The sequence below is a fragment of the Rosa rugosa genome, chromosome 5, assembly GCF_958449725.1.
Source record: "Rosa rugosa chromosome 5, drRosRugo1.1, whole genome shotgun sequence".
Lineage (NCBI taxonomy): Eukaryota > Viridiplantae > Streptophyta > Magnoliopsida > Rosales > Rosaceae > Rosa > Rosa rugosa.
Window position 1 is genome coordinate 15,271,945 of NC_084824.1, and position 26,820 is coordinate 15,298,764.

At 38.3% G+C, this 26,820-nt stretch overlaps 7 protein-coding genes across 14 annotated transcripts; 5 read left to right on the plus strand and 2 right to left on the minus strand.

Annotated features, from left to right (window-relative positions):
- The first annotated feature begins 98 nt into the window (after window positions 1-98).
- LOC133708621 (probable N-acetyltransferase HLS1) lies at window positions 99-3,934 on the plus strand. 7 transcript variants are annotated; one of them, XM_062134088.1, is made up of 6 exons: window positions 99-411; window positions 682-836; window positions 1,015-1,160; window positions 1,395-1,481; window positions 2,401-2,534; window positions 2,762-3,934. In XM_062134088.1, the coding sequence occupies exons 4-6, from the start codon at window positions 1,479-1,481 to the stop codon at window positions 3,636-3,638; spliced, it is 1,014 nt and encodes a 337-aa protein (XP_061990072.1). In that variant the 5' UTR covers window positions 99-411; window positions 682-836; window positions 1,015-1,160; window positions 1,395-1,478; the 3' UTR covers window positions 3,639-3,934. The 7 variants fall into 7 exon arrangements, with proteins under 7 accessions (XP_061990072.1, XP_061990071.1, XP_061990075.1 ...); XM_062134087.1 differs by having other exon boundaries at window positions 682-1,160; XM_062134091.1 differs by having other exon boundaries at window positions 682-1,160; window positions 2,404-2,534.
- A 167-nt stretch (window positions 3,935-4,101) lies between these two features.
- On the minus strand, window positions 4,102-9,491 carry LOC133708620 (aldehyde dehydrogenase 22A1). The gene is made up of 14 exons (XM_062134083.1): window positions 9,113-9,491; window positions 8,997-9,040; window positions 8,564-8,668; window positions 8,191-8,318; window positions 7,771-7,893; window positions 7,206-7,359; window positions 6,837-6,940; window positions 6,662-6,740; window positions 6,073-6,168; window positions 5,835-5,972; window positions 5,471-5,686; window positions 5,184-5,375; window positions 4,603-4,746; window positions 4,102-4,495 (listed from the first exon to the last, which is right to left on the minus strand). Exons 1-14 carry the CDS (start codon window positions 9,222-9,224, stop codon window positions 4,334-4,336), a joined length of 1,797 nt encoding a protein of 598 aa, XP_061990067.1. The 5' UTR covers window positions 9,225-9,491; the 3' UTR covers window positions 4,102-4,333.
- Window positions 9,492-12,099: 2,608 nt separating this feature from the next.
- Window positions 12,100-14,241, plus strand: LOC133712633 (UPF0481 protein At3g47200-like). Of its 2 annotated transcripts, XM_062138742.1 has the most exons (2): window positions 12,100-12,307; window positions 12,787-14,241. In XM_062138742.1, exon 2 carries the CDS (start codon window positions 12,807-12,809, stop codon window positions 14,136-14,138), a length of 1,332 nt encoding a protein of 443 aa, XP_061994726.1. In that variant the 5' UTR covers window positions 12,100-12,307; window positions 12,787-12,806; the 3' UTR covers window positions 14,139-14,241. The 2 variants fall into 2 exon arrangements, with proteins under 2 accessions (XP_061994726.1, XP_061994724.1); XM_062138740.1 differs by lacking the exon at window positions 12,100-12,307 and having other exon boundaries at window positions 12,314-14,241.
- Window positions 14,242-15,271: 1,030 nt separating this feature from the next.
- On the plus strand, window positions 15,272-16,839 carry LOC133710941 (universal stress protein PHOS32). The gene is made up of 4 exons (XM_062137094.1): window positions 15,272-15,563; window positions 15,668-15,777; window positions 15,871-15,989; window positions 16,466-16,839. The coding sequence occupies exons 1-4, from the start codon at window positions 15,386-15,388 to the stop codon at window positions 16,542-16,544; spliced, it is 486 nt and encodes a 161-aa protein (XP_061993078.1). The 5' UTR covers window positions 15,272-15,385; the 3' UTR covers window positions 16,545-16,839.
- A 151-nt stretch (window positions 16,840-16,990) lies between these two features.
- On the plus strand, window positions 16,991-18,423 carry LOC133710940 (uncharacterized). Its single transcript, XM_062137093.1, has one exon. The coding sequence runs from the start codon at window positions 17,290-17,292 to the stop codon at window positions 18,184-18,186; it is 897 nt and encodes a 298-aa protein (XP_061993077.1). The 5' UTR covers window positions 16,991-17,289; the 3' UTR covers window positions 18,187-18,423.
- Window positions 18,424-20,598: 2,175 nt separating this feature from the next.
- Window positions 20,599-23,834, plus strand: LOC133709693 (uncharacterized). The gene is made up of 7 exons (XM_062135512.1): window positions 20,599-20,779; window positions 21,345-21,813; window positions 22,139-22,742; window positions 22,861-22,961; window positions 23,040-23,129; window positions 23,218-23,345; window positions 23,446-23,834. The coding sequence occupies exons 2-7, from the start codon at window positions 21,442-21,444 to the stop codon at window positions 23,588-23,590; spliced, it is 1,440 nt and encodes a 479-aa protein (XP_061991496.1). The 5' UTR covers window positions 20,599-20,779; window positions 21,345-21,441; the 3' UTR covers window positions 23,591-23,834.
- A 175-nt stretch (window positions 23,835-24,009) lies between these two features.
- LOC133709694 (ubiquitin-conjugating enzyme E2 32) lies at window positions 24,010-26,316 on the minus strand. Its single transcript, XM_062135513.1, has 5 exons — window positions 26,071-26,316; window positions 25,733-25,864; window positions 25,561-25,645; window positions 24,715-24,878; window positions 24,010-24,608 (listed from the first exon to the last, which is right to left on the minus strand). Exons 1-5 carry the CDS (start codon window positions 26,179-26,181, stop codon window positions 24,189-24,191), a joined length of 912 nt encoding a protein of 303 aa, XP_061991497.1. The 5' UTR covers window positions 26,182-26,316; the 3' UTR covers window positions 24,010-24,188.
- Window positions 26,317-26,820: the final 504 nt, after the last annotated feature.

The window sequence follows — 26,820 nt, forward strand, 5'->3', positions numbered from 1 at the left end:
AAAAAAAATCTTAATAAAAAATTAAGAGGTAAACTCGAAAAAAAAAAACAAAACACATTGGATTGGATTTTTATGTATTTCTCTAGGTTCAAATAGCAACACCCAAAGAAAGCATTGCTTTTGGTTGGCTTTCGTAGTTTGTTTTCCTCTTCCCCCGGCACTGCAAATACACCTGGGTATAAAATGGTGGTTCATCACCATGCTAATATGCTGTTCCATTTTCTGAAGTACACACGCTATGTTCCAATTTTGGAAGGTAAGGCTTTCCTTCCTCATTTCCAATTTTGGAAGGTAAGGCCGTAAAGGCTTTCCTTTCCTTCCTCTCAAATTCAATGGACGACCCACTGAAGCTCCAGGAGTTCCGGGTCCAGCTCTCACTTCCAGGACAGCCATAGAAGCCCAAGAACAATTGTAAGAGCTAAAGTTTTGATATTCCTTTTCAAGCACACAGTCTTTTTTTTTTTTTTTTTGGGTAATTGAAGCATCGTATTCATATGGGAACCATTTAAGTAGTTGTTGTGAATATGAAGAGATTTCATATCAGGCTATTATTTTGTGCTGTGCTGCAGCTAATGGTTAGTGAAGGTGGGGTAGTAGTAGTACTATGATATGATAATATTGCTATATACTCAACTAGGGGAATCCACTGACTGTGACTTTGTGAGGTTTGGCATTGTGCAGATGTACTCAAAATAAGCTCATTCACAAATTGAACATAACCCTCCAGAATTCTCTCTGGCTGTGATTCACTTTCTGGTCTTTGGTTTGTGGCTACAGTTCAAGGCAGTGTGTTCATACTCATTATCTTGTTGAAATCTCGAGTAATAATTCCTGCGGTAATAATTCTTGCGGTTTCAGTTTATAGTACTACCCAAATGAGAAATAATTACAGGATCAATAATTGCACTGGCAGCTTCTGAAGCTGTAGTTTCTTTATAGTCTGTCAGAAACAGTTAATCTTGAGTATGAACATTCCTTCTTTTACTGTCGACATGAATTTTCTCTCTTATATAGGCAGCTAAGGTTATTGTTAGCAGCTAAGGTGAAAGGACATTGATTGCACAATACTATATGTACCATCATTGGTGTGAAGACTAGTTTCCAAGAACAGCTAGGATCTGCTCTCTTAAAGACTGGAAGTAGCAAATTAGCACAAGCAGGTATATCTCAATGATTGTTGGTATTTTGTTCCTGGCCACCAGTTCACATGGCTGGTCTGATCTACATAGACTTGCTTGTTCGGTACACCAAAGAAATTGGTACGAAACAAATGGTAGCCAAGAATAATTTCTATAACAGAAAATATTACAGAATCAATAACATATATGGATGAGTCAGTCGATGTTTCTTTCTTCATGGTATATAGCAATGTGTTTTTTGCAATTTTCTTGCAGGAGCAGTATCTTAAGTTTTACTGCTTTAGCCATTAAAGACTACCATACTGCATCATCTTGCTTTTGATACCTGAAACAAACTCAATGGTAAAACATCACCATTAGTTTTTATTGTCAATTTTGTGTTATCTCATGCATTTTTCAAATCCAGTGACACGAAATATAGAAATGATTGCAAAATACCATGAATTGCGTGCTATTAATATCTGCCGACTTTTATTGGAGTTGATTAGTGCTTGTGTGGCTTTAAACGTCTGTTAATTATCTCTCTCTTTATGTATTATATTAAATGCATGAGCTAAACAACACCCTTTCAGGGATAAGAAAGAGCAAAACCAAAAGATCCATAGAGGGACCTATTACATTCAATTCATGCATCTAGTTCTGGTCTGATTTGATTATATGGTACTGATAGAAGTAACAAACAAAAAAGGGTTAGTGATAGATCAAATCAAAAGTAATAACAAGCAAATAAATAAAAAAGGTCGTCATAGTATAAAAGAATGCAATAGAGGCACCTGTGCCAGCGACCCCATTCAAGAAAGGTCTAGTTATTGATTTTTTCCGCTTCATATCTGTTAACCAACTCGCTTCTTTTAGATGAGAAATAATATGGTTGACAAGGCAGTGAACAAGTTTCTTATAAGGGAGTTCAGTGCAGACACCGATATTGAAGTGGTGGGGAAGCTAGAGAGGAACTGTGAGCTAGGGTCTAAAAGGGGGGTCTCCATTTTCACTAACATGATGTGTGACCCTTTATGTAGGATTAGGTTCTACCCCCTTCATATTATACTGGTGGGTTCATTACTGTGGCTTCTTCCCCTTATCTTGCCTTTAAAAGCAAACATGGAAACCTTTTCATGAATCATACCTCATAATCATTTTTATGTCACCTTTAATAAGTATTTGCATGATTTGCTGCTTTTTTATATGGAAGTCCTTGTCCAAGACTTATAGATGTGAATCATTGCATTGCTCGAACACTAATATGTTTGGAAATTGCCAGCAGGTAGCACAGCTGCTTGAAAATGAGGAGCTTGTCGGAGTGGTTCGAGGATGCATCAAGCATGTGGGGACTGGTTTTGGGGGAGTATATGTGATGGGTTGCATACTAGGCCTTCGAGTCTCTCCCACACACCGGTATTATCCATTTTTTCTTCCCAATGAGTTAAACTTGAAAAACTCTTCTTCTCTAAACAATACATTTTTAGTACTCAATCACCCCTACCTCTGCTGAGTTACAGCATATTGAAAAGCTAGATCACCTAGCAGCCTCCATAAATACTTGATTACTTAGCAAGTAATTAAAGAGGTGGTGTACAGAAGTTTTTGACTGATATTAAATTTTGTGTGTTTGTGTGATTTAGGCGGATGGGAATTGGATTTCAATTGATGAACTCAGTGGAGGAGTGGCTGCTGAGAAAAGGAGCACAGTACACATTCCTGGCCACCGAAAGGAACAACACCGCCTCTACAAATCTATTCACTTCCAAATGCAATTACGAGAACATCAGCTCACTAATCATATTTGTGCAACCAATTTGTTCATCTGCAAAACATCTGCTGCCTCAAAATATTAAAATAGAGAAGTTGCATGTAGACCAGGCAATTTCCCTGTACGAAAATAAGCTAAGAAGCAAAGACATATCTCCAACAGACATGGATGTGATCTTAAAGGAAAAGCTCAGCCTGGGCACTTGGGTGTGTTATTTCGAAGAACAGGGTTGGATCAACTTGGACAGTGAGGGAAACAACAAGGGAACAATCACCAAAACGCAAAGCTCTTGGGTCATCTTTAGCATATGGAATAATTGTGAACCTTACAAGCTTCATATAAGAAAGTCACATCCTCTAAGGTATTTTCATGCTACCTTAAACCATGCAAGAGAGAAAATCTTTTCCTGTTTGAAAATGCCTCAGAGTAAGGTCTCGGTGCAAAGCTCCCTTGGGTTTCTCTTTCTCTATGGGATTCATGGGGAGGGAGAGCAGCTTGGTGAGCTTATGAAATCTGTTTGGAACTTCGCATTAGGATTGGGGCAGAATGTGAAGGACAGCAAGTTGATTATAACTGAGCTGGGGCAGTGTGATCCTCTCATAAAGCATGTCCCAGACAATCCCAGCATTTCACGAATCCATGATCTCTGGTACGCGAAAAGTTTGAGCAGCCACCACCCTGATGACCAAGATGCTCTGCTAATGAAGGGTCCTTTGGGAAATGTGTTTGTTGATCCAAGGGAATTCTAGGGTTAGTTTGCCTGCCCCTCAGTGCCCAATCTTCCCAAACAGCCAGAACTAGAGTCAACAATTTTATGTATTGTTTCTTCTATTTGGTTGCTTGCAGTTATTGGGCACAAAAATTGGCCATCATATTGCGATGGTGTAATTTAGCCAGTGTAGTATTCATTTGCCAATGATATATTAGTATGTAATTCAAGAAAAAAATCCTCAGTTTGAACAATTACATGGACGGTGTGTTGTCGTGCACCCACAAATATGGGGGAAGTTATGGTACATGTAGTTCGTTTTGATTTCCAGTTCTATATAGGATTTGTCATCAAATTCCAAAGTTACAGTCCCACATACTGTTAACATTGAAACCTCAAGGATTTTGGTGAAACTGTGTCAAGCTACAAGGACAATTATCAGATTACCCCTTATTGCGGTAAGTTGTTGAGAAACTACAGAGATCAGTATAGCTGGAAGCAAATGAAAAATCCTGTTTCCTATATTTCCATTCATAATTTCCTTCAAACGACAAGATATTTGTGGGGAATGTACCCTGATTATGCAACTCGAACAAAAGAGCAGACAGAGAAAAAAAGAACAGGAAGCAATTCTCAAAAATAGCCCGGACTTTTGAGATACTATAGGGAGTCAAAATCCAAATTATCTCAAGCATTATGTTAACCCATGTAAATGCTCCAACCCTCACGTGCGGCTCAGTCATCTCTTCTCTTACTGTTGCTGCTAGCATGAGAGTTTTGATCAGTAAGGATCTTCAGAACAGTAACCAATGCTCGCAGTCGGTCCCATATGTTCAGGCCGTAGAGTGCTTCAACAAGTGACTCCTGGAACTCAAAACCATTCTCTCCAACAGGATACTACAGTTGGCCAAGAAAGAAAGCCAGTCAGATTTGTAATTTTAATTTCTCAGAGAAAGAGGAGAGAGGAGAAGTTCAATTCATTATAGTTTAGATTGACATCTGACCTGAATAGGCTTTGGTATCTTGGTTTTGATGTAGGGCCACCATCTATCCTCAACAACTGATTTTACAAGACAACATGCTCGCAATCCTTCAACACCAGCAAATCTTCCAAATCCACTGTCTTTTACACCACCAAATGGCAGGGACTGGAAGTTCAGGAGACATCATTAATTCATTGGATTAACAATGCCATCATGGTATATAAATCTTTTTATATATGAAAATAGTGACAAGTTTGGATTCAACAAGGATACTTGTTAGTAGCACAATTGCACACCAGAAATCCAATCTAATAAATGATAGCCCTACATTTGAAAATAAGTAGAAAGCTAGTCTTTCTGCTACCTTTAAAGTAGGAAATTATATCTAGCAAACTATTGAAAGAAGAAAAGCAATGCCAGCTATTTCAAAAAAGAATAAAAAAGAAAAGCAATGCCAGCTATTTTACTCAGTGAAGTCTCTGGCTGTCATACTTGAAATCCTGGGATAGAATCATAAAATTCCACCTTTATCAAGGTTGGAAAAAAAAAACCAAACAGAACACAAGACATATTACTATGCTAACAAGTTGAATAAATATAACCTGGCACATGTACGATGATGCAAAATCATTAATTGCAGCAACTCCACAGTGTATCTGGGAAGTTATCTCTCTAGCACGATGCTGGCTGCCAGAAAAAACAGCACAACCAAGACCGTATTTTGAGTCATTGGCTAGTTTCACAGCCTCTTCATCAGTGCTAAACTTCATTATGGGCATGATTGGTCCAAATGCCTACAAAAATGTAAGAAAGCATTTAGCTATATTAACTAAATGGAGATTAAAAGACTATCAAAATGCTATATAGAACAAAGTATGACTTTGGTTACCTCCTCTTGCATCAACTTCATCGTGTGATTTACATTTTCAATCACAGTAGGCGGAAAAAAGTGATCAACTGCATCTTCACCTATATGGCCAAAACTTCCCCGAACAACAAGTTTTGCGCCTTTGTCTAAGGCATCATTTACAAGGTTTTGAAGCCTTTCAGAGTGCTCTTGCATACATATAGCACCCATATCATACTTTCCAGCAAGCGGTGGGCCCTAGACAAGATCAAATAACAGATTCATGAGTTTTACATTTAGTACTTCAACTCAACAGCTCTTCTCAAATAAATGTAGCAAGCACAAATTGTATTATAGCTGAAACAGATTTCAGTCTTGCAAGCATTGTTGAAAGGGACATACTTACAGCTGAAACAGATTTCACAATCTTAGATACTTGATTGATGAATGAAGAGTAAATGTCCTTGTGAACATAAAATCTCTCAGCCCCAGCACAGTTCTGTCCACTTGACTGAAGAACGGCTCTCACAGCAATTTGGGCGACCTAAATTTACTCTCCAATTAGAACACATAGTACTTGAAAATAAAAAGAACAAAGCCTGATAGACATCATAAATACCAGTAGAGGTAGGAAAAATTCATACATGTTCCACATCAGCATCTTCACATACAATAAATGCATCTTTTCCACCAAGTTCAAGTGTAACTGGTGTAAGCGTCTCAGCAGCATTTCTCATTATCTGCAGAAATAGCAGAAGCAAAAACCAATGAGCATTGCAGTAGAGTGCAGTGATTTCTTAATTGTAAGAGCAGTCACAACCTTAGGGCAAGACAGGTACAATTCCTTATGTTAAGGCCTTGGGTTCTCTTAAATATAACAATTCCAATGACGAGATTACATATCTGAATTTACTATGTAATAACACTACTGGCTAATTGATCAGATGCACAAAATTCAGTTAAAATCATCTCTAATGTATAGGTTGACCTGGGCTTTACTATATACTTAAACAAAACTCTAAAAAAATAGAAATTTATATGCTTCCACTAAAGTTCTGCTAGGGTTGAAACACTGGAGTTTAAAAATTACTAACGAATGCTAATTCTTTACAAAATACAATACAATAACCATTTGACAACATAAAAGGATTGAAAATTTGGAAGTGGGGGAGCCTGTTTCAGAAATTATATGAGAAACAATAAATTATTCAACTAACCAAAAGAAGAACATACCATCTTACCCACACCCGGTGATCCAACAAATATTAACTTGTCAACAGAAGACACAAGTGCTTCCCCAGTTTCAGAAAACCTAGGGAGGCAAATAAAAAGTTTGATTATTGATAGATAAATAAATGAGCCTAGAAAAGAAAGTCCTCCTTCCCACCCTGTCCAAAAAACTATGTACCCTGTTATGACATCAACTAGATTTTCAGGAGCTCCTACAGCAGCAAGGGCAGATTGGATTATGCGGAAGTAGAAGCATCCAGACCAGCTTGCATGTTCTGAAACCTACAATGAAAAGCATGGTTTTTCGGTTAAACTAGTAAGTGCAAACAGTTGGAAGATTTCTTTATGTGAAGAGGAAAAAAGATTTAGTGATGTCTAGCTTGAATACCCGGCAACTAACAATGGCAAACACTGACATGGGGTATTAGAGAACCTCTGAATCATATGGAATATATGGAAATAGAGACAGGTGCAGAAGTGTTCCAATGAAAATACAAAGGTGCACAGAGTGATTAAAGAAACAACTATGAGCATCTCACGTAACTACCTTAATCACAATGCCATTTCCAGAAAAAACTGCTGCCAGCATTGGATTAAAGATATTGTGAAAAGGATAATTCCATGACACAATGGCACCAATAACTCCAAGAGGGTGGAATTCAACTTTAGATCTCTTGTGAATCATTGATCTTCCACAAGATCTGCAGTTTTCATAAATAACAAAATTATAAACAGCACATACATATGGCTACAGATGGAAGTGAATGTGTAGTCTACAAACAGTAAACAAAAAAAAGAAAAAAAAGGAATAGCAAACAATCTTTGCAAACAAACACCAAATAATTGGACAGAAAGTGGCAACCAAAGTGAAATAAGGAAAATCTTAAATCAGTAAAGTAGAGGAACCCATGCAACGCACATATTAATATCTAAATTACCAGTGACTGAGGTAATATATCATTCAGGTCCAATAAGCAGAAAGTGTCAACATTTGTGAAATATTCATCCTTGGTACAGCAATTAAACCAAACATTCTTGGAATATTACACAGCACAATAGTAAAATGATAGAGAACATTAGATGTAGATAACGTAATAGGCAGAAGGTTATACCGGTATTCAGGCTTTAGCCACCGCTCACCCTCTGAAAGAAGCCAAGTGATCTTCTCACACGTTGTCATTATCTCCCCTAAAGACGCATCTACCATTGTCTTCCCCGTATCACGTGAAGATATTCTAATCAAAGTAATATCTGAGTCAGTACAAAAAATAATATATGGAGAAAAGTCAACCGCAGGTATCATGTGGATGTCGGAAGATTAACAAAAATAATTTACCAAAGTATCATACAAGAAAACATCCCAGCAACAAAACATGGTTTGGGATTTAAGTATGCCTAGGTAATACTTCTTCTTCTTCTTCTTCTTTTTTTTTTTTTTTTTGGCAATACCTACGTAATAAACTAATAACTCAGACAACAGTACTAGGTGTGGAGATGCATGCAGAGAGAGAGAGAGAGAGTAGGGTACTTACTCACATATAAGGTCCTGGTGTTCTATTATATACTTGAGAAGAATCCGAAGAAACAGGCGTCTTTGCTTGAAGCTACTCTTTGCCCATGTCTTCTGTGCCTTCCTTGCTAGTGCTACCCGCTCCTTGACCTGAAATGCAGATTTACACCATGAATTTCCCGATAGTTGGAATATTCTATGTTCCATCTCTTCTACCATCTAAACTCCAAAGTATCTATCAAATCAGGCACAAAGTGAGAACAAAATCAATTTCATCACATTAACAACATCAAATGAACCCCCATCCATTGTAGCAAAGACTCTATAACAGCTTACTACATGTTCACCTCACCAATCCAGAACCTCAAGTCCAAAAATGTACACAACAAACTAACCTGAACAGGAGTCAATGCAGGGTAATATCCCAGGTATTTCATGGTTGCAGGTTCATAGCACTGAACCTTTGTCTCCGACTGCTGTGTCCTTCCCCTCGGAGGTACCTGCACAGTAAGCACCAATCATACAAGTCAAACATCATTACAACCTTACGCAGCCACAAAACCTTCTTCTTCATTTCCTCTCTTTTTTTCCATTACTTTTCTCATTTACACCAACAATGAGCATGTATAAACAGTTCAAGTCCTTTGAAAACTATAAGCAATCTATTAGTTTCGTTCCGAAGTGATTAGCTAAAGATCTCAACAGCTAAACAATGCAACACCACAGATGCACAGAAACTGACTACAAAATGAAGAATCGGAAAGAAAGAAAAACTTGCGAAAATGAAAAACCTAATAATAAGCATTAGAATCGAAAACCAAAACTCACATATATGAAACTGTTCTCCTGCGTCTGATTCCCATCGTCCAACACTGCCATTGATCAAACCACGCAAATCAATCAATCAACCAAAACAAAGCATGACGGAGAGAGAGAGAGATTACCGTCAGAAGCGTCGACTTGAATGGAAGGCACATTGGGAGGGATGAGCATCAAGAGGAACCTACAAATGGCGTAAGCGAAAGCGAGGACGATCAGAGGCCACCAAAACGCCATCGTTTCACGAATCGGAGTCCTTTTGCGGCAGAATTGGAACTAACAAGTTTGTTCCATTGTTTTTGTTTTTCAGAGAAAAAAGAAGAAGAAGAAGCAGTAAAAACAAAAAACTGATTCCCGGAGTTGGCGTTTGGATCGATTTGCTTTGCTTCTTGATCGGTTCTTCGTCGAGAGAAAACGGACGGCTACGATGGCATCTCGATCTGTGAGATGAGGTGTAAAGTGGAGACTGACTGAGAGCGAGAGACACTGAGAGAGTGAGGACTCAAGATGTTGTCACCGACTTACCGTGTATATCAACTTTCTTTTTTCTTGTTAATTAGCTCATTTTCATTGAGGTTAATGGGTTAGTTGGGGTAAAATTGCACTAAACTTAATGGGTTATCTGCTAATGAGCATTAGATAACCTAGTGTTTACGAACATCAAAGGAATTTTATAGTTATTCGGAGTGATTTTGAGGTAGAGGGAAGGTGGTTAAAGTGGTTTTCGAGTATTTGAGGAATTACAAATACGCAATTCACATTAACTTAAAGTTTTTTTTTTTTTTTTTTGATGCGAAAAGACTATAAATTAATCAATGCGGAAGCCTCTTGGGCAACCACCGTTTACAGAGTCAAACAACATAGCTCTAGAAGCCGCAGTTGGAAATCTAACCACCCAAGTAACGTCGTCAAGGCAGTTATGACCTAGATTGGCAAAAAAGATATGCGACAAAATTTGCCTCTCTAAACACATGTTTAAAGGAAATAGAAATGAACTTGGAAGCAATAGCTTTGATATCATGGATTAGCTTCAGCAGTCTCCATGGTCGTTTTTTTTTTGACTTTGTCAAGGGGAACCCAAAGGCTTCCTAGGCCCAAGATAAACCCCTTCGGCGCATGTGAAATGCTCCAACTGTGCATTGCAGCACAGTGTCTGGCCACTTTGACAGCTTCGGGATTCGAACCTAGGTTGGGGAGCACACCCAATTAGGCAAGAACCACTAGGCCACTTGCAGTGGTTAGTCTCCATGGTCGTTGGCAGACTCCATTAACTGCATCAATAACTAACTTGGAATCTCCTTCCACTTCAACTTTGGTAAATCCTTTCTCATGCGCAGTGATAAGGGCATTTCTGAGAGCAGTTGCTTCCGCAACAGGCACTGTAGCGACTCCCATATTCTTTGCAGTTGCAACTATCGGTTTTCCACAATGGTCTCGAAATATAAATCCAGTAGCAGCCGAATTTGATTTAACTGAGCCATCAAAGTTAATCTTGACTGCATCTTGAGCTGGGGGTCTCCAATTGATGACGGCTGAATCAGCTGTTGTGTTGGACTGGTTCTTGATCGTGGTAAGCTGGTTTAAAGAGTTTAGAGCAGCTGAGGAATCTACATTAACTTAGGCCACGTTTGGTTCGCGGAAAGTAAGCATCATGAAATGACTTTTTCCTTTCCTGCATTTGGGATGCAAAAGGAAATGAAATCATTTCCTGAAGGAAGGGAAAATAAGGGGGAAAGTGGTTCCTTCCAAACCCCAAAGGAATCACTTTCCCCTCTTCTTTCCTTGCATTTATTACTCACAACATATTTTTTTATTACATTATTTAATAACTTTCCTGATAACTTTCCTTACGTTACCAAACATCGGAATAGAAAGTTGTTGGGAAATTTCATTTCCCTTCCCATGGGAAAGACAAAGGAATTACTTTCCTTTCCGTGAACCAAACGGGGCCTTAAAGTTGTCCACATAGTTAACTTGAACTTTTGTTACACGTGAGGTGGCATGTTTAGAAGTATTGAGAAATTATCAAAAAGCTTATTTGGGTCTCTCCACACATAGAGTTTAAAGTTTTGATTACTTTAAAAAGTATAAGAGTAGCCGTACTGACCCTCTTTCAAGAAATAAAAAAAAGTATAAGAGTTGGTCATCATTTTCAATCACATCCTAAACCTAATTCATTGCCGATTTGCTTATTTAAGTTTGGTTGTGAATGGATAATAACCGGGCTATTGAACACAGCTCCAGCATATAACTTGACCGATGTGGGAATTGGTTTTCCATCTGACCTAACTAATATACAAGATCTTCTAAAAGAAGAATAATAATATACAAGATACTGAAGAGCCACAGTAGAAGATACTATATTACAGTACATAAATGGTGCAAACTTAACCACTGCAAGTGGCCTAGTGGTTCTTGCCTAGTTGGGTGTGCTCCCCAACCTAGGTTCGAATCCCGAAGCTGTCAAAGTGGCCAGGCACTGTGCTGCAATGCACAGTTGGAGCATTTCACATGCGCCGAAGGGGTTTATCTTGGGCCTAGGAAGCCTTTGGGTTCCCCTTGACAAAATCAAAAAAAAAAAAAAATGGTGCAAACTTTTCTTGCAAGTACTAAAACGGAGTCCAGTTAAGTCTAAATGTATTGAACAATTGTTCCATCATAGTATATAGAAGAGTTGCTTCAGCACTCCAGCCTACTTGTAATGGAGGAAAGAATAGGATGTCCTTCAGCACTCCAGCCTGATTTCTGAAGCACATGAGTCACATGACCCAGCCCCCACAGACTTTATCATATTCTTATTGCAACTATGAAGAAAAGCCACACCAAACAGCTAGCAACAAAGTATAGATCAAGTTGATGAATTTTATATTACCGATCAGTGGCATTGAACTTACTATAGCTAATACTTAAACTCACTTCAAAGCAATTTAATATTCAGCTTTTTCTTTGGGCATAGCCTTGCTTTTCACTGGCTCTAGCTGATTTTATTTCTGTTTGCCACACTCTCCAAGTAAACATTGATTCCTATCAGTTTTGTTCATCTTCAAGTGTTCTCTTGGTTATGATAGTATTCAGAGATCATATAAATAGCTTGCTTGCGACACTCAGATGGTCATCAATTATTTGGCTGATTAATTTAGAGCTCCATATAGCAAGCTAGGTACATGCCTCTGGCACCATATATTCTGCTTGTACTTTCCATTTAGAAATGTATGCCATGAATTAGAACTTTTCTACAAGTAATAAGCACCAAGTACAGCAATTCTTTTTGCGGTCTTGAGCACCAGTACTTCAACACACTTTTGTAACGATCGAGGCTGGTAACATCTTTTTCTGGTTATTCTCACTGCTCAAGTTTTTTATATGAACACAATATTGTCATGCTTATATATGTTGTAAATCATTTCTGAAAGGGTTTCAGTTATACATTTACCTCGTAAGTTTAGAAGGCAGGGGAAAAACAGATAAAGTACCAGATAAATAGAACCTTGATTGAGTTTAACTCTCTGATTTTGTATTTCTCTCATTCTAATCCGCTAAAAAATGCCATACTCCAGAAAGGCAGAAACTCCTTTCCCATTTTTCACCGAAAATGAAACCGTTAACTCAGGCAAGCTAAACTGTTTAGGGTCTTTATCAAACAATGTGAAATCCAAAGATAGGGATTTATGAAAAACCTTTCCTCAATTGGTGAAGAGAAAGGTTACCATGAGTAGTAAATTCATATATGAGACTCTAGTTAATAAGTATTATGTTCATATTAATCTAGAGATTATGCAACTAATTAAATCCATTGCAGGTTCTGTTGACAAATCCCAAATGAATCAAATTGAGATTTTAAAAAACATGGAAAGCAGTAGCAGATCAGAGGGACAGTCACAAACCAAAGACCACATCTCTCTTGAAATCTCTCCTGAAAATGGTGAACTTGTATCTCATATCAAAGAAAAGATGGAAGACATTGCTGTATCAGTCTCTATCTTCAGAGTCCCTAGCGAAAAAATATGTGCCCCGGATTTTGTCTCCATTGGCCCTCTGCACTATAAACAAGTACGTGATAGCAAAGTCTCTGAAGATGATAAGTGGCGCTACTGCTATGCACTCCTCAGTCGAAAACCAAATCTAGGAGGAAGCCTTGACACCTGCGTGAAAGCCGTAAAACAAATGGAGCACAAGGCACGAAGATGCTACAGTGAAGACATCAATGTCCCTAGTGATGAATTTGTGCAGTTGATGCTAATTGACAGCTGCTTCATCATTGAGCTATTTCTCAAGTATTCATACAAGAGCCTTAGGTCTCGCCGTGATCCCATCTTCAATAGGCCTGGTATGCTCATAGACTTGAGATGTAACATGGTGTTACTCGAAAACCAAATTCCCTTCTTTGTTATTCAGAGGTTATTTCAATTAGTACCACTTCCAACACAATGTACGGAGTCCCTCAGCGAACTTGCTACACGTTTCTTCAAGTACCTTATACCAGGAGAGTATCATCGCGAGCAAGAAGGTTATCATTTACTCGATCTAATTCGACACTGCATCCTCCCAACACATCCTAAGCTACAATCGACAGGCAAGAAAACTCCAGACTACTTGGATTGTGCAAAGAAGCTAAAACAAGCAGGGGTTAAGTTCCAGTGTGCTATCGCGGTACACAGTTTCTTGGACATCAAGTTTACTAATGGTGTGTTCAAAATGCCACCCCTTTTAATCCATCACTGTACCGAAACACTCCTCAAGAACCTCATTGCACTCGAGGCGCGTCACATTGGGGATGATCCTGTGCAGCATGTCACATCTTACGCATACCTAATGGGGTGCCTAATTGGTTCCGAGAAAGATGTGAAATTGCTGCGGCGAAAACAGATTCTTGTGCATGAGGAGGAGAAGGACAAGGAGGTTTTTGAAGTGTTGAAGAAGTTGTGCGATCAGATCGATGTGAAGGATTTTTACTATGTGAAGCTTTTCGATGAGGTCGGTGAATTCGTGAAGAGAAAGAGCTGGCACACGAAGAAGCAAAAGTTGAAGAGCAAATACCATCTCAACACTCCTTCGGCGGTTACGGTGCTTGTTGTTGCCGTTTTGGCTCTTCTTCTAACATTTGTTGGAGCTTTTTTTTCTATACTCACATTCGCTCGCCACCATGTTTAGGGAGATGATCCATGAGATTGATCAATCTTTTCATACTTGCCCAAACTATGATATGATTGTTATGTTTGACATTCCTAAAATATCATTCTATTTTTTATATGAGTGCGTAGAGTAAAATATTGATTTTGGAGTGTAGGCTGATTCTTTTCGATCATAATGTTTATAACAATTTCTTCATAATATCATAGGTTGATTCTTTTGATATGAACTTTTCTGAATAGTTGTGACTTATTTAGATTCTTAATCAAATTTCAAAAAATAAATAAGACATGAGATCTATTGATGTGGTAAAATCTCTAAAGAGGTAAACAAATATTATGTCGAAAAACAATCCAATATGAAAATAAAAGTAGATAAAGATCTTATAGTATTTTAATTAAGGAAATGCCAATCTTACAATACTTGCACTAACAAGTCTAAACTTTACTTATTATTATGATTTTGGTTAAAATTAAATTGGAACTTTGACTTATCTTAATCATAATCAAAACGCTCATCATCGTCTCTCACCAGTAACCACTTATATTAATTATAAGGAAATAACTTGGGATAATGGATATTGGCTATTTGATGAAATTATATCTTATGTACCTAGCTAAACCCCTTAATAATAAGTAATTGATTCTAAAAAAAAAAAAAAAAACATAAACATGTCTAATCAAAGTTTCTGCCTAGTTGATCAAAAAGTTTATGCCTAGAAGCATTGGTATAGTAAGTAATAATTTTTTTTATTTTTGGTCAAATAAGTAGTGACATTAGTGATTCTTTATAAATTGAATGACGGAAGATTTTAGATTTGTTATACTTTTTGTATGTTGTAATTTTTTTCGGTCCAAAGTAAAAAGGTATAGAAGGTTGATTAACTTGTAATTCTAAGGTCAACGGCAGGTTCACCGGGTTGTCTTCATCAAAAATCAAAACAACGCATTATGGTCCGAAATGTGACTAAAACCCGACGCAGTAACACTACAGACGTCTCCATTCACCTGTGTTTACTCGGTCGTGTCTTATTCCCATAATTCGAGGCAGAGACAACCCTCCTCTCCCTCACACCCTCTGATTCTCATCGCACGTCTCCCATAGAACTACCATCCATCGCAACTAGTGGGATCTTTCTTTACATCCCCACTTGTCCACTTACTCTAACTCATCATTGCATAGAAGACCTGACCCTCCTTCTTGACTTCCACCTCATTTTCAGATCAAAGCACCCGCATTTCTGGTTCTCCAAAGAAGAAAGAGAAAAGATGGAGGCAGAAAGAAGAATCGGAGTAGCGGTGGATTTCTCGCCGTGCAGCAGAGCAGCCCTGAAATGGGCCGTCGACAACGTCGCCCGGAAAGGGGATCACCTCATCCTGGTCATCGTCCGCCCCGAACAGGTTTACGAGCACGGCGAGATGCAGCTCTGGGGAGTCTCCGGGTCTCGTAAGTCTTGTGTCTAATATCTTTCGTTGGTTACGTAATTTGTTGGGTCATGATGAAGTTTGGATTTTGATGAATGATATTGTTACTACGATCTTATTTTGCAGCTTTGATTCCTCTGGTGGAGTTCTCTGATGTTCATATTATGAACAAGTATGAAGTGAAGCCTGACCCGGAGACCGTGGAGATAATCACCACTGCAGCTAGCCAGAAAGAGGTGGAGGGAGTAATTACTTGGGATATTTTCAGTTAATGGGTTGTTGTTTTGTATTACTTGTAGTGTAATTGATAAGCTGTGTGTGGTGATTAGATCACGGTGCTGGTGAAGATCTACTGGGGTGATGCCCGTGAGAAGATTATTGAGGCCGTTGACAAGATTCCCTTGAGCTTCCTTGTGATGGGAAACAGAGGGCTTGGCAAGCTTAAGAGGTATAGAGATTAAATTTAACATGCATTGCTTGATCATTCCTGAATTTTGAATTTGTGTTTCTAGGTTTTGATTTAGTGTAAATGTTAAAAGAGTTTGGTTAATGTTCCATGTTTTATGAAGTTATTATTTACTTCTTTTGAGCTAGCATAGACTTTCTTGACATTATGCTGTTAGGATTTGTAGATCAAATAGATAAGACTTGAATACCGATCATCGCACTGGGGTCTTTTGAGATAAGACTATAAGAGGGGATATATGATCACCAGAAGGTCAATAGGTTTGGGATTTAATCAATACAAAGTGGCCGTTGGTGACCATGTGAACTTCTACATGAACCTGAATATTTTATGCAGAGTTGATAATTTTCTCAACCTTCATGTGGAAAATTTTAAGGAAGTAAAATACTAACTAAGGCGCCTTTTGTTGACTGGATTTTCTTTTGGATTTTGATTGCATCTGTTGTTTGTTTTTTCAGGGTTATTATGGGCAGTGTGAGCAACTATGTGGTAAACAATGCCCGTTGTCCCGTTACTGTAGTCAAGAGTGATGCCTAAACCTTTTGGCCCTGATGACCGCCTGGTAAATAAGTGCAATGCTGCCTCTGGTATAATTGTGTCCATTCGCACCCACCTTTCGGTCTGTGTAAGAACTTGTGGTTTTCCCCTTTGTTCAAAGTAATAAACTTATGTTTTCAACTCTTTATTGTATGTTGAAGCCGATAGATTTCATGTATGTAGATGTTGGAATTTTTCTGTGCTACCTGTATCATGTGAGTTCAACCTGTAGCTGATTATGGTGATTTTCATCCCAGAAGTCATTAGCTAATCAAATTGTATACGTGTTTCTTCATTTTCATGCTCATAATTTTTAAAAAAAAAATATTTTAAGCAATAACGTTTTAGTTGATCTAAAAGAAACCTTGGATATTGCAGATCTAAGATTTTAGCTAACATTGTAATAGTCTATTCTAATCTTCATCTGTCAAGAATCGATTTAGAAGAAGGTGAGAGCAACTTAAACAAGACTCTTTTGCCTGGTGTTATTACAAATTGTCATGAGAAATGCATTCTATCTAATGGTCGTACACCAAATTCAGTTAGCCAAGTATAGGAAGAAAGAACAATGGTGGATGATACAAATATAGCCACAACTCCGCAAGTTAAGGCTGATTTATGATGGAGGGCGGTTAGCATTGCATGAATTACCAACCAGACGAACTCGTAAACAATTTCTTTAGCACGCACCTTCAATTTTTTTTTTCTTTGATTCATTCCACTCTGCAAACAATACAGGAAAGAAATGGATCCCCTCAATAACTATTGTCAAATACCTTTCAACATTCTTTTGTTCTTCTTCGTCTTTTGCTTGAGTTCTGCAGAAGCCGCATGCCCGCCAAAGAATCCATACTTGACTTATCTATTTCCCTCTCCAGCTCCAGACTGTCAACCATCTGTTCCCCCATCTACGCCAACTCCTCCGTCAGCAATCCCAGCCTTATCTCTACCATCTTCAAATCTTAAACCACGGCTCCGGCAAATATTTCCTTCATCTCTTCAACCACCTGTGGCCTCCCCTCGGCCTCAAAACTCCGCTCCTACAGCCAGTTTTCCCTCACCATCATACTTGTCATCGTTTTTCCCTCGTCCTTTTTCTGGTTCCACCAAAACAAGCCCACGGAGCAACCTCTTTATGCAATCACGCCAGCTGAGTGCAGCCTCATCGCCATCACCAGCAGCTGTGGATCCAGCCGCTAAACAGCTATGTAACAACACCAACTACACGGATCTTTGCATTTCATCTATTCTCCCTTTCCTTTCAGCACGAGGAAAGACATCTATAGATGCCGTTACGATGCTCCAGATGGTGATAAAGGCTTGCTCCATACACGCCCAGATGGCCCTGGCAGCTGCATCAAAATACTCCACGGAGCCGAACAATGCCCACCGAACGACCATGGCAATCATGGAGTGCAAGGATATGTATAGTGAGGCGTTGGATGGCCTTCAAACTGCATTGGATGCGATTCCGGACAAAGACATTGCCACTATTAACACTATGCTTAGCGGGGTAATTAGTGATGCACAGACATGTGAGGATGGTTTTGAAGGACATAAATCTCCACTTAGTGATTTTGATGATAAACTTCATAAGATGGGCAGCAATTGCCTTGCCATTGCTTCTTTGATAAAGTGGTGATCATATTTATCTTCTTCAGCTCCTTCCATTTTGCTTCGTGCCACAGAGGATATTGAAAAGATGTACATGTAGGTTTTATGTTAAGAAGGAAATTTCGTTTGTAACTTGTTTGTATGAAGAGAAACTTGGTTATAGGATTTCCTTGTATATACTTTTTATTTTTTTTGGTCTGAGACTTGTATATACTTGTATATGATTGGTTTGCTATAATAATGTGGCACAAGTTGCGTTTTGTAATTCTAACAATTTTGTACTCTGGTTGAAATCAGGTGTAAAATTTTTCCAATTATATGACCATTTGGATAATTGGGTTTGAAACACTAATTGGATTTTATAATAGCAGAAAATTTTCTTAAGATTTGGGATCAAATATCAGCTTATGTGTTAATCACTTAACACCAGATCAAAATATGAGGTGTTTCAAGGAGAGGGTAGGACCGTAGGAGAAGGAAATGATGTGCGAGCTCCATAGGAAGACATGCACATGGCTACTTTTAACGATATAAATTGGATGGGAATATCAAATCTTTCAAAGAAGGTTTTGTAGAAGTAAATGATTCATGGATTGTATTAGAAAATTATAACATAAACTTTGAATATTTGATGCAAGGAATATTAGTAATATGTCTGTTTTTTATTTATTTTATATTTTTAAAAATAATAATATTAAGTTGACAGAATAATCTTGTTCAATACAATTCATGAGCCAATTAGGTCATTCCTCTAACTAAAAGAAAACACAACTATGGCGGGCAAAAAATTTGATATTGTATGAACAACAATATTACACTTACATGATCGATAGGTAACTTCACTAAATTAAGTTCTGCGAAAAAAAAAAAACTCTTGATATCATAAATAAGACCTTATTGTCTCATTCTACCATGTTGTATATCTATACTATTATTAAGAGAAGAGAGCTTGCTCTCCAAAATTAATTTTTTTTACCAATTTAACATTTATATATTAAAAAACTATGAAATATAATTAATCAATAAGGATAATATGGTAAATTGTAAACTAGGAAAAAAAAAACAAAAAAAAAAAAACAGAAAATGTGGTAGTTGTACGGGAAGTTTTTTCACTACCTTTAACTTCTCTCTACACACATAGTGAGTGAGCCTTGCTAGTTTACTAGTAACACAGCTTGAAGACGATTAGACTCGACAGATAAAAGGAAATAAGAAACAATCAAGAGCAAATTCAACCCATATTTCAAGTACAAACAGCTCAATTATCAAGATCGAAATATCACATGCCTTTTGTTTAGTGCTACCTGAAGGCCGCTATGCACCAAAAATTTATGAGGTGAATTGGCGCCCACCCATTATTGGTTGGTTCACAGTGAACATAGATGGTGCTTGAAAGCGAGGGGAGGATCGCTCTGGTTATGGTAAAGTTTTTTGTGATTTCGAAGGTAGGTAGTTGGTACTTTTTCTTCATCACTTGATATTTCTAGTTCTATTACCGCTGAGGTTATGGCAGTGATCAATGCAATCGAGCTTGCTTAGGTGCGCAATTGTAAGCACATTTGGCTTGAAGTACGCTCCTCTCTAATTTTCAATTTTCTCCACCCTCCCTAATTGGTGTTTTGGCAATTACAGGTGGCATGGAAGAATTGTGTTCATCGGATTTCAATGATGTAATTTCGTTGCTTACATATCTTTCGAGAAGGGAATCAAGTCGCTGATGCTTTAGCCAATTTTGATGCTCCGTCGACGGGCTTGACTTGGTGAGAGATAAGTTGAATCTTCCTAATTTTCGTTTTAGATGAGTTCTTTTGTTTCAGCAATGGCCAATGGGAGTCATACTTTTTTTTTTGAAAGGATGGGAGTCATACTTCATTGTCTATTAATGTTTTATTTATTTTGGAAGGCGTGTTGTTGTCTGTTCTTTCTTGCCATCTATACTTTGTTTTTGAAGGGGTAGGGTGTGTTGTTCTTGTCTTCTCCTCTTATTTTTATCTTTCTTTATTTTAATGAAATTTTTACCTCGCTATTGCGAGATTTGATTACAAAAAAAAAAAAAAAAGCATGCCTCTTGTTTAACAACCGCTCTTCATTACTTCATTAGAAGTCCCTTATGATTACGGACAACACCACCAACACTAGATTTGGGGATTTACATTAACACATTTTAGACGAGATTTCTCTACTATCAAATAAAAAATACTACAAAAAAATAAATAAAAAAATGACGAGTAATGTTTTTGATAGAGTTTACTCAAAAAAAAAAAAAAAAAAAATGAAGGAGGTTAGCGGTCTTTCTCAGTTTCTCTTTGGGCTTGGGCTCTGGTCACAGCCACAGTTCCATCCCCCTGGTTCATGACTTCATGCACCAATAATGGCTCTGCATTTATTTAAAAAAAAAAAAAGGCTCTGCATAAAAAGCTGTGCTAAATGAAGGAACAAAATAAAGTCCGGAGGACAATGTAGCAGATAATAGAGAGAGCTCCATTCCCATGCTTTACAAAAACCATTCCAAAACTCCCAAAACCCACTGACCAGCATTTACTTCAGAAACTCACTTCACCCACCTAGGGTTTGTTCTCCTCCACCTCCAGCCTTCAGAGCCACTCTCCGGCTTCATCAAGGTAACTTCTTTCTGATTTCTGATTTTCATAATGCCCTGTTTGTCTCATAAAATGATTCCATAGAAAAATCTAAAACACCAACTCAAGAAAATAAGGTTAATGTAGAGAAAGTGAGGTCTTTTCATTTCTTTAAGGTTCAAGGTAGAGCAAGTGAGTGGAAGTATACGAAAGAGGACAAGAGAACATTGGTTTCTTTCAGTTTGAAATCATTGTTGTTTATTGTTTGTACTCATGTTTAGTTCAATTTTGCACTATTTATGTCAAGAATTGTTTGGTGGCTGCTTTTTTTTTACTAATATTGGTATGTAGAGGTTGGTAGTCTCTTTTATGCTCTTGATTTTGTATTATCATATAGGGATTTCTCCTAAAAGATATGGGTTTTCTTTTCTTTTTCTCGATTTCTTCTTACCAACTTGAAAGTGGGTATCTATTTGTTTGCCGTAAAGTTCAGAAATTTTGAAGTGATTGTACCCACATGGGTTGTTAGTTGGCTTGAATTCTTGTATACAGCCTGTAGTGCCATTGCATTTAGGGGATCAGATTAACTTACATTTTTCATCTTCAGGCGCAATGCGGTGTTTTTAATGACTTGTATTGCACTTCCTCCCCTTGTTTATTGAAATTTGAGGTTGGATCAAAGAACTGCGACTGTTTTGGTATTGATGGAAAGCTTTGGTGGCTCTGGATTTTCTGCTGGAGGATGCATTGTAAGGAAGAAAAGGAGTGTTGTATTGCATAAACCTCGCTTGGATCCACTCACATTTTCTGAGAGGTCTAATATCTTGCTACGAATTGTACATCCCTTTGGCAAAGAAAGCCTTGATAAGAATCATGATAGTAAGGAGAAAGGAGTGCATTCTGATGGACTGCGAAGTGAGAAAAGGCCGAAGAAATTAAAGCTTAAGCTTCGAGGTGTTACTCATACAATCCAAACCAAGTGTACAGTTGATTCTAGTCTTGGTGGTGGCTCTTCCATACCTAAATCCTCATGCCCTTCCGATGACTTCATACCCCAACCGAAGCCACTTCTCCAGGTACCTACAGTGATGGAACTGCTAAATAGGTCATATTTTGTACCACCACTGCAGATTAAATTTATTTTGTCTACCTGCCTGATTTAAACCTTTATTTTTAATATTTTTTCTTCATGTGCAATCACAACTGTAATGACAAAGTAACTACAAGTTACTTTACAGGATGAAATACTCTCCGTTTTTGGAAAACTTGTGTGTGACTTGTACGTTAAAGAAGTTGTGTGTTTGACTTGTTAGTTTTTCATTTAACATGTCGTCATATAAGGATTTTTTCTGTTTTAATTTTGACGCATGTGAATTTTTATTTATTAAATTACTGGTACAGGATGGCAAACCCTTCTGTTCTTCTGATGGAGGCAAAGGCATTGGAGTTAAACGGAAATACTCCTTGAAATTTGACTCTACCTTGAGAAAGGAGTATTCTTTGAAAGGTAAAATCTCCAGGGAAAGTGTTCCTGAGGATGGTGAACCAGCTCGTAAGAGCAAGAGGATTCCTAGGAGACGTGTCTTGGATGTGGGACTTAGTGAAGATGGTAATGAAGATGGTGAAATTCGATTCCTTGAAAGACTAAATGCTTCTAAGGTTGCTCTTTCAAAAAGAAATCAAATGGATGGCGATCATGGAGGTGATATTGGAAACTGTAAATTACCAAGGCTGCGGAAACATGGTGGAATAAAGTCAAGATCAGAAAAAATGTACGAGGATAAATACTATTTGGGAGAAGAAGAAGAACTGACATCTGATGATGAACTTCAATCTAATGGGAAGATGCTGAAAAGGGGATCTCTTAGTTTACTTCTGGAAGGGCCGCAAAAGTCCACTCCCACCACACGTAACCGGGCCCTTCAGTCTGGGATAGATATCTTAACTGGTTCTGGTTCAAGCGTTGTTAACCCTGCAAATCTGTTGCTTCCTGCCCCATCTAGAAGTGCGCATCCTCTCTCCCCATTTATTGCATTATTGTGATTGTGTTTCTATACATCAAGATATGCTTGTATATGTATACTAACTTGTTTTCAGTTTTTTTACTGGCTGGTTGACCACAGAAAAGAAGGAGAAAATCTCTGAAGTGGATAAGCAATCGAAGAAAGCCGAGGCTGCACAGAGACGTAAAATACAAACAGAGAAGATAGCTAGAGAAGCTGAGGTTTGGTCTTTTATATCATGTTTTATATTATGTTCAAGGTGGTAGTCTTAGGAAACGGTCTCACTTGATATATTCTAGGCTGAGGCAATCAGAAAGATACTTGGTCAAGATTCGAAGAAGAAGAAGAGGGAAGAAGAACTGAAGCAGAAGAGGGATGAATTGTCACAGGTCTTTTAAGCTATAGAGCATTAGTCATTCTTATTTTTCTCATGGTTCTTTGCATCATTCTGATTCAGTATCTACTAATATTATGCAGGGGAGGAATGGCAGTGCTGTCACACTGGCACCAAACACTGTCCGATGGGTCAATGGTCCTAATGGAACGGTTGTTACATTCTCTGATGATATTGGTCTGCCGAACATTTTCAGTCCAGTGCCCTGCAGGTACAGCATTTGCTTTCTTTTTCCAACCCCAGTTTCTCCTTCGGTCTCACATTCTTGTGATCTTATATGGCTTTCTGGTTTGTGGGCTGTTGTTATTTAGCTACCCTCCCCCACGTGAAAAATGTGCTGGTCCAAATTGTACAAATGCATACAAGTATCGGGATTCTAAGTCCAAGCTCCCCCTTTGCAGTCTCCACTGCTACAGGGCATTGCACGGAAAGACGCAGCCTCTAATTGCTTGTTGATACAGTCCTACCATGCACACCAATTTAGAAGAACCAATTGACAGATTTTACTGGGATATGGAAAGACAGTTATGCATCCTGAAACTGGTCATGGAATAGTAGATTATTAACCGACCCCTGATATTGTTAGTATTATGTAGCACAATGTTTTGCAATGTCACTGTGCCACATTCGAAGATCGCAAACTTTTCTGTAAAGAATTTTAGAGAATTTGCGAACTTTGGGATGAAATGCCTTTTATGTCTCCTACAATCCTACATTCCTGGTCAAGGAAAACTGTGCATCAGTTTTTGTTTCGCTTCATTCGCACAGATTAGACCTCTACAAGTTTCAACCTGGCTTGTGTAGTCACATCACTTGCAAGTAATGTCCAATTTTTTTGTTACCAATTATGTTACTGGATAACCAAACTTATCGGATGCAGACAAGTCAAAATATTGTTACTTACAATTGTGTACATTTAAGAGTTGAGATTGTCAAATAGATTACAGATTCTTCAAATATATATATATATATGGAAAATTTTAAACACATGTCTTTTCACTACAATAAGTCGAGGCATCTTTAGCTTCCTTGGCAGTAGGAATCATCGCTAAGTCTAAGACTCGTCCATGAACACGGCACCATGTCCGCTAGATTTCATAAACTTCTTCAGTAGAAGAACCAAAATGGCAATGGTAAGTCCAACAGCAGCCAATGTGAACAATCGATCTTCAGTTGGTTTCTGAACTTTCACTTCTGGCCTTTGTACAACCCGACTTGATCCACCAGAAGGAGCTTCATTCAACACCCTTGGTATTTCAGGGGTGGGGTTAGCATTCAGGGGGGCTTCCTGTACTTCTTCAACAATCCTGTCATCTGCTGCTGGGTTTGGGAGCACTTCCCCAGTGAGTGTGGCTCCAGCATTTTGTGAACTCCCATCAATCTCACCTTCCCTGCTTGAAGGATGCTCTTCTGAAGCCGGTGAGGGGTTTATTTCAGGAACAGGTGGCGCCTTGCTTAGCATATATTCATGAATCTGCAAAATTATTACATGTGTTAGCAAGTTTGATAAGTGAACTGTTTGTTACCAAAAGAAACTGTAAAAGTACAATGTTGATACACGACTCTCAGTAGCTATGTACCTCATCAATTATCTTCTGACGTTCAGGAGTTCCAAATCTTGGGGCTGTGTCACGAGATTTGACAGCCAGAGTACGCCTTTCTTCCTTTTTGTATTCCAGTGAACCCAATGCACCATTTGGGTGGGTGGGCATGAATGCAATAAGAGCAACTAAAGCAGTCCGCACTGCAAACAGTAATAGCATAGAGGAAACATGAGAAAACTGTGTGGTGGCAGCCTACAGATGTCTGAGAACATGTGTGCATGTGACATAAGCGAATTCCCTTACAAGGTCAATAACGATGATAGAAAGCTAGTGCTAGCCAAGTGACTTCCTAGACCAGAACTAGTTTAGGCTCACAACATTTTCTCAATACCATATATATATATATATATATATTGTAAATAATTGAAAAAAGATATATGATAGAACATTAAACACATTAGATTTGCAGCAAATCCTTCTGGATGATTGAATTACGTAATATGGATGCTCATACAAAATGCATAAAGGAATATTAGCATGATCAGAATGAAACTAAACTTATGGCCCTCTTTTTTCTAAGAGACGTTTTCAATCCCATGTAGATGCCAAACATCAAATAAATATATAGTAACAATGAAATATGAGAAATTTGAAACCAAGCACATGACAAAGAACCTTGGCATGAAGCCAAGACGGTCATTAAACTAAGATGTTCCGGTCCAACTCCCACTCAACCCAACCATGGTTTAGTATCCTAGTAATCTTTCAGTATCCTAGTAATCATAATGACAAGTAATCTCCTTAAAAATTTCAGTATCCTAGTAATCTTTCAACATATTCCAATACTAACACACACAAAGTCTCAGGAAGAACAAAACTTACCGCTCCACGATGGCTGCCAGTGCTCAGGATGATGATTCGATATGCTTAAGCAAATCTTGGTTTGCGTTTCAAAACGACCATTAGGCTGAAACCAATGCAAATCAGTCAAAAACCAAAACCTAACCCAACCACAACAATACCTAGCAAACCCCGAAAAGCAAGAGCAAATTACCGACAACAACATGAAGGAAGGAGGCTTGAATGGGTACTCCGCCGGCAATTGAATCCTCCCATGATAAATACCACCCTCGAATTCGGTATCCCGAGGGCCTCGAATTGCAAATTGCCAGTCAAATATATTCTCCTGTATACAAAAACATCAATCACCTACCAACTACAACTACAACTACAACTACACACACATATGGATACCTCGCACTTTCTCATTTTACCCAAATAAATTGCCCAATTTCAAATTTTCAATATCTCAAATTAAGAACCCAAACCTGAAGGATCATACTAATACGAATCAATTATATGAAACTGAAATAGAAAAGGAAGGGTGGTAACCTCGAGAGGGAGGCTCATGAAATCGTCGGAGGGATTGGATTGCATCTCCTTGACCTCCTGAAGAATTCGCTTCACGGCTGGGTTCTTCCGGTTGTACTTGTCCTCCGCCATGGCCGTTTTTCCGATTCGAATATATCCGATCCGGGCCGATCCGATCCGATCCGATCCGATTCAAAACCACCTCTTTCCGGTTAGAGCAAAATTTGTAGAGATAATTCAAATACGAATCCGATGGGGGTAGAGCCGGCCGGTGATTTTATAGGTCAGTGAGTATCTGTTTGTTGCTGGCCACGTCATTTTATTTGCGATTGATTGCGTGGCAAGTGGCCATTGGGGACTGTGACTCTGATGGGTCATTTATTAATAATCCATGACCCACGATTGAGATGGGCCGCACAACTTGAGGCCCTAAATCTTTTCCCATCAAGATAACATTTTCCCAACTCAAATGTTCATAACTTTGTAGTTTCATACTATATGATTGATTCGCGTTTTTCGTGTGTCCTTGAATCAATTTAAATATCTGAAGCATAGACGGAGTTGGTTTTAGTGGATTAGGTCCTGAGTTCGAATCTCATAAAAACATTAACAGCCTATTAACACACGAGAGAAAAGTCGGATTTTAAAATTACTACCATTCAGTAGTTGTTAACTAGTTTTCAAAACCAATAAAACTTTTAGAGGCCCATAAAGATGAAGGAGGCGTAACAACTTGATGACTTATCAACCCAAAATGAGAGCGAAACCGCT

Coding starts and splice junctions, on each gene's coding strand:
- LOC133708621 (XM_062134085.1), top strand. CDS start 1,995: ATGAGAAATAATATGGTTGACAAGGCAGTGAACAAGTTTCTTATAAGG. Junction 2,190..2,400: donor ACCCCCTTCATATTATACTG/GTGGGTTCATTA, acceptor GGAAATTGCCAG/CAGGTAGCACAGCTGCTTGA. Junction 2,535..2,761: donor CGAGTCTCTCCCACACACCG/GTATTATCCATT, acceptor TGTGTGATTTAG/GCGGATGGGAATTGGATTTC.
- LOC133708620 (XM_062134083.1), bottom strand. CDS start 9,224: ATGGCGTTTTGGTGGCCTCTGATCGTCCTCGCTTTCGCTTACGCCATT. Junction 6,169..6,661: donor CACCGGGTGTGGGTAAGATG/GTATGTTCTTCT, acceptor CTATTTCTGCAG/ATAATGAGAAATGCTGCTGA. Junction 5,973..6,072: donor AAGATGCTGATGTGGAACAT/GTATGAATTTTT, acceptor GAGTAAATTTAG/GTCGCCCAAATTGCTGTGAG.
- LOC133712633 (XM_062138740.1), top strand. CDS start 12,696: ATGAGTAGTAAATTCATATATGAGACTCTAGTTAATAAGTATTATGTT.
- LOC133710941 (XM_062137094.1), top strand. CDS start 15,386: ATGGAGGCAGAAAGAAGAATCGGAGTAGCGGTGGATTTCTCGCCGTGC. Junction 15,564..15,667: donor CTGGGGAGTCTCCGGGTCTC/GTAAGTCTTGTG, acceptor CTTATTTTGCAG/CTTTGATTCCTCTGGTGGAG. Junction 15,990..16,465: donor GGGCTTGGCAAGCTTAAGAG/GTATAGAGATTA, acceptor TTGTTTTTTCAG/GGTTATTATGGGCAGTGTGA.
- LOC133710940 (XM_062137093.1), top strand. CDS start 17,290: ATGGATCCCCTCAATAACTATTGTCAAATACCTTTCAACATTCTTTTG.
- LOC133709693 (XM_062135512.1), top strand. CDS start 21,442: ATGGAAAGCTTTGGTGGCTCTGGATTTTCTGCTGGAGGATGCATTGTA. Junction 23,130..23,217: donor AGAGGGATGAATTGTCACAG/GTCTTTTAAGCT, acceptor AATATTATGCAG/GGGAGGAATGGCAGTGCTGT. Junction 23,346..23,445: donor TTCAGTCCAGTGCCCTGCAG/GTACAGCATTTG, acceptor GTTGTTATTTAG/CTACCCTCCCCCACGTGAAA.
- LOC133709694 (XM_062135513.1), bottom strand. CDS start 26,181: ATGGCGGAGGACAAGTACAACCGGAAGAACCCAGCCGTGAAGCGAATT. Junction 25,865..26,070: donor TCATGAGCCTCCCTCTCGAG/GTTACCACCCTT, acceptor TTTTGTATACAG/GAGAATATATTTGACTGGCA. Junction 24,879..25,560: donor CTGGCAGCCATCGTGGAGCG/GTAAGTTTTGTT, acceptor TACTGTTTGCAG/TGCGGACTGCTTTAGTTGCT.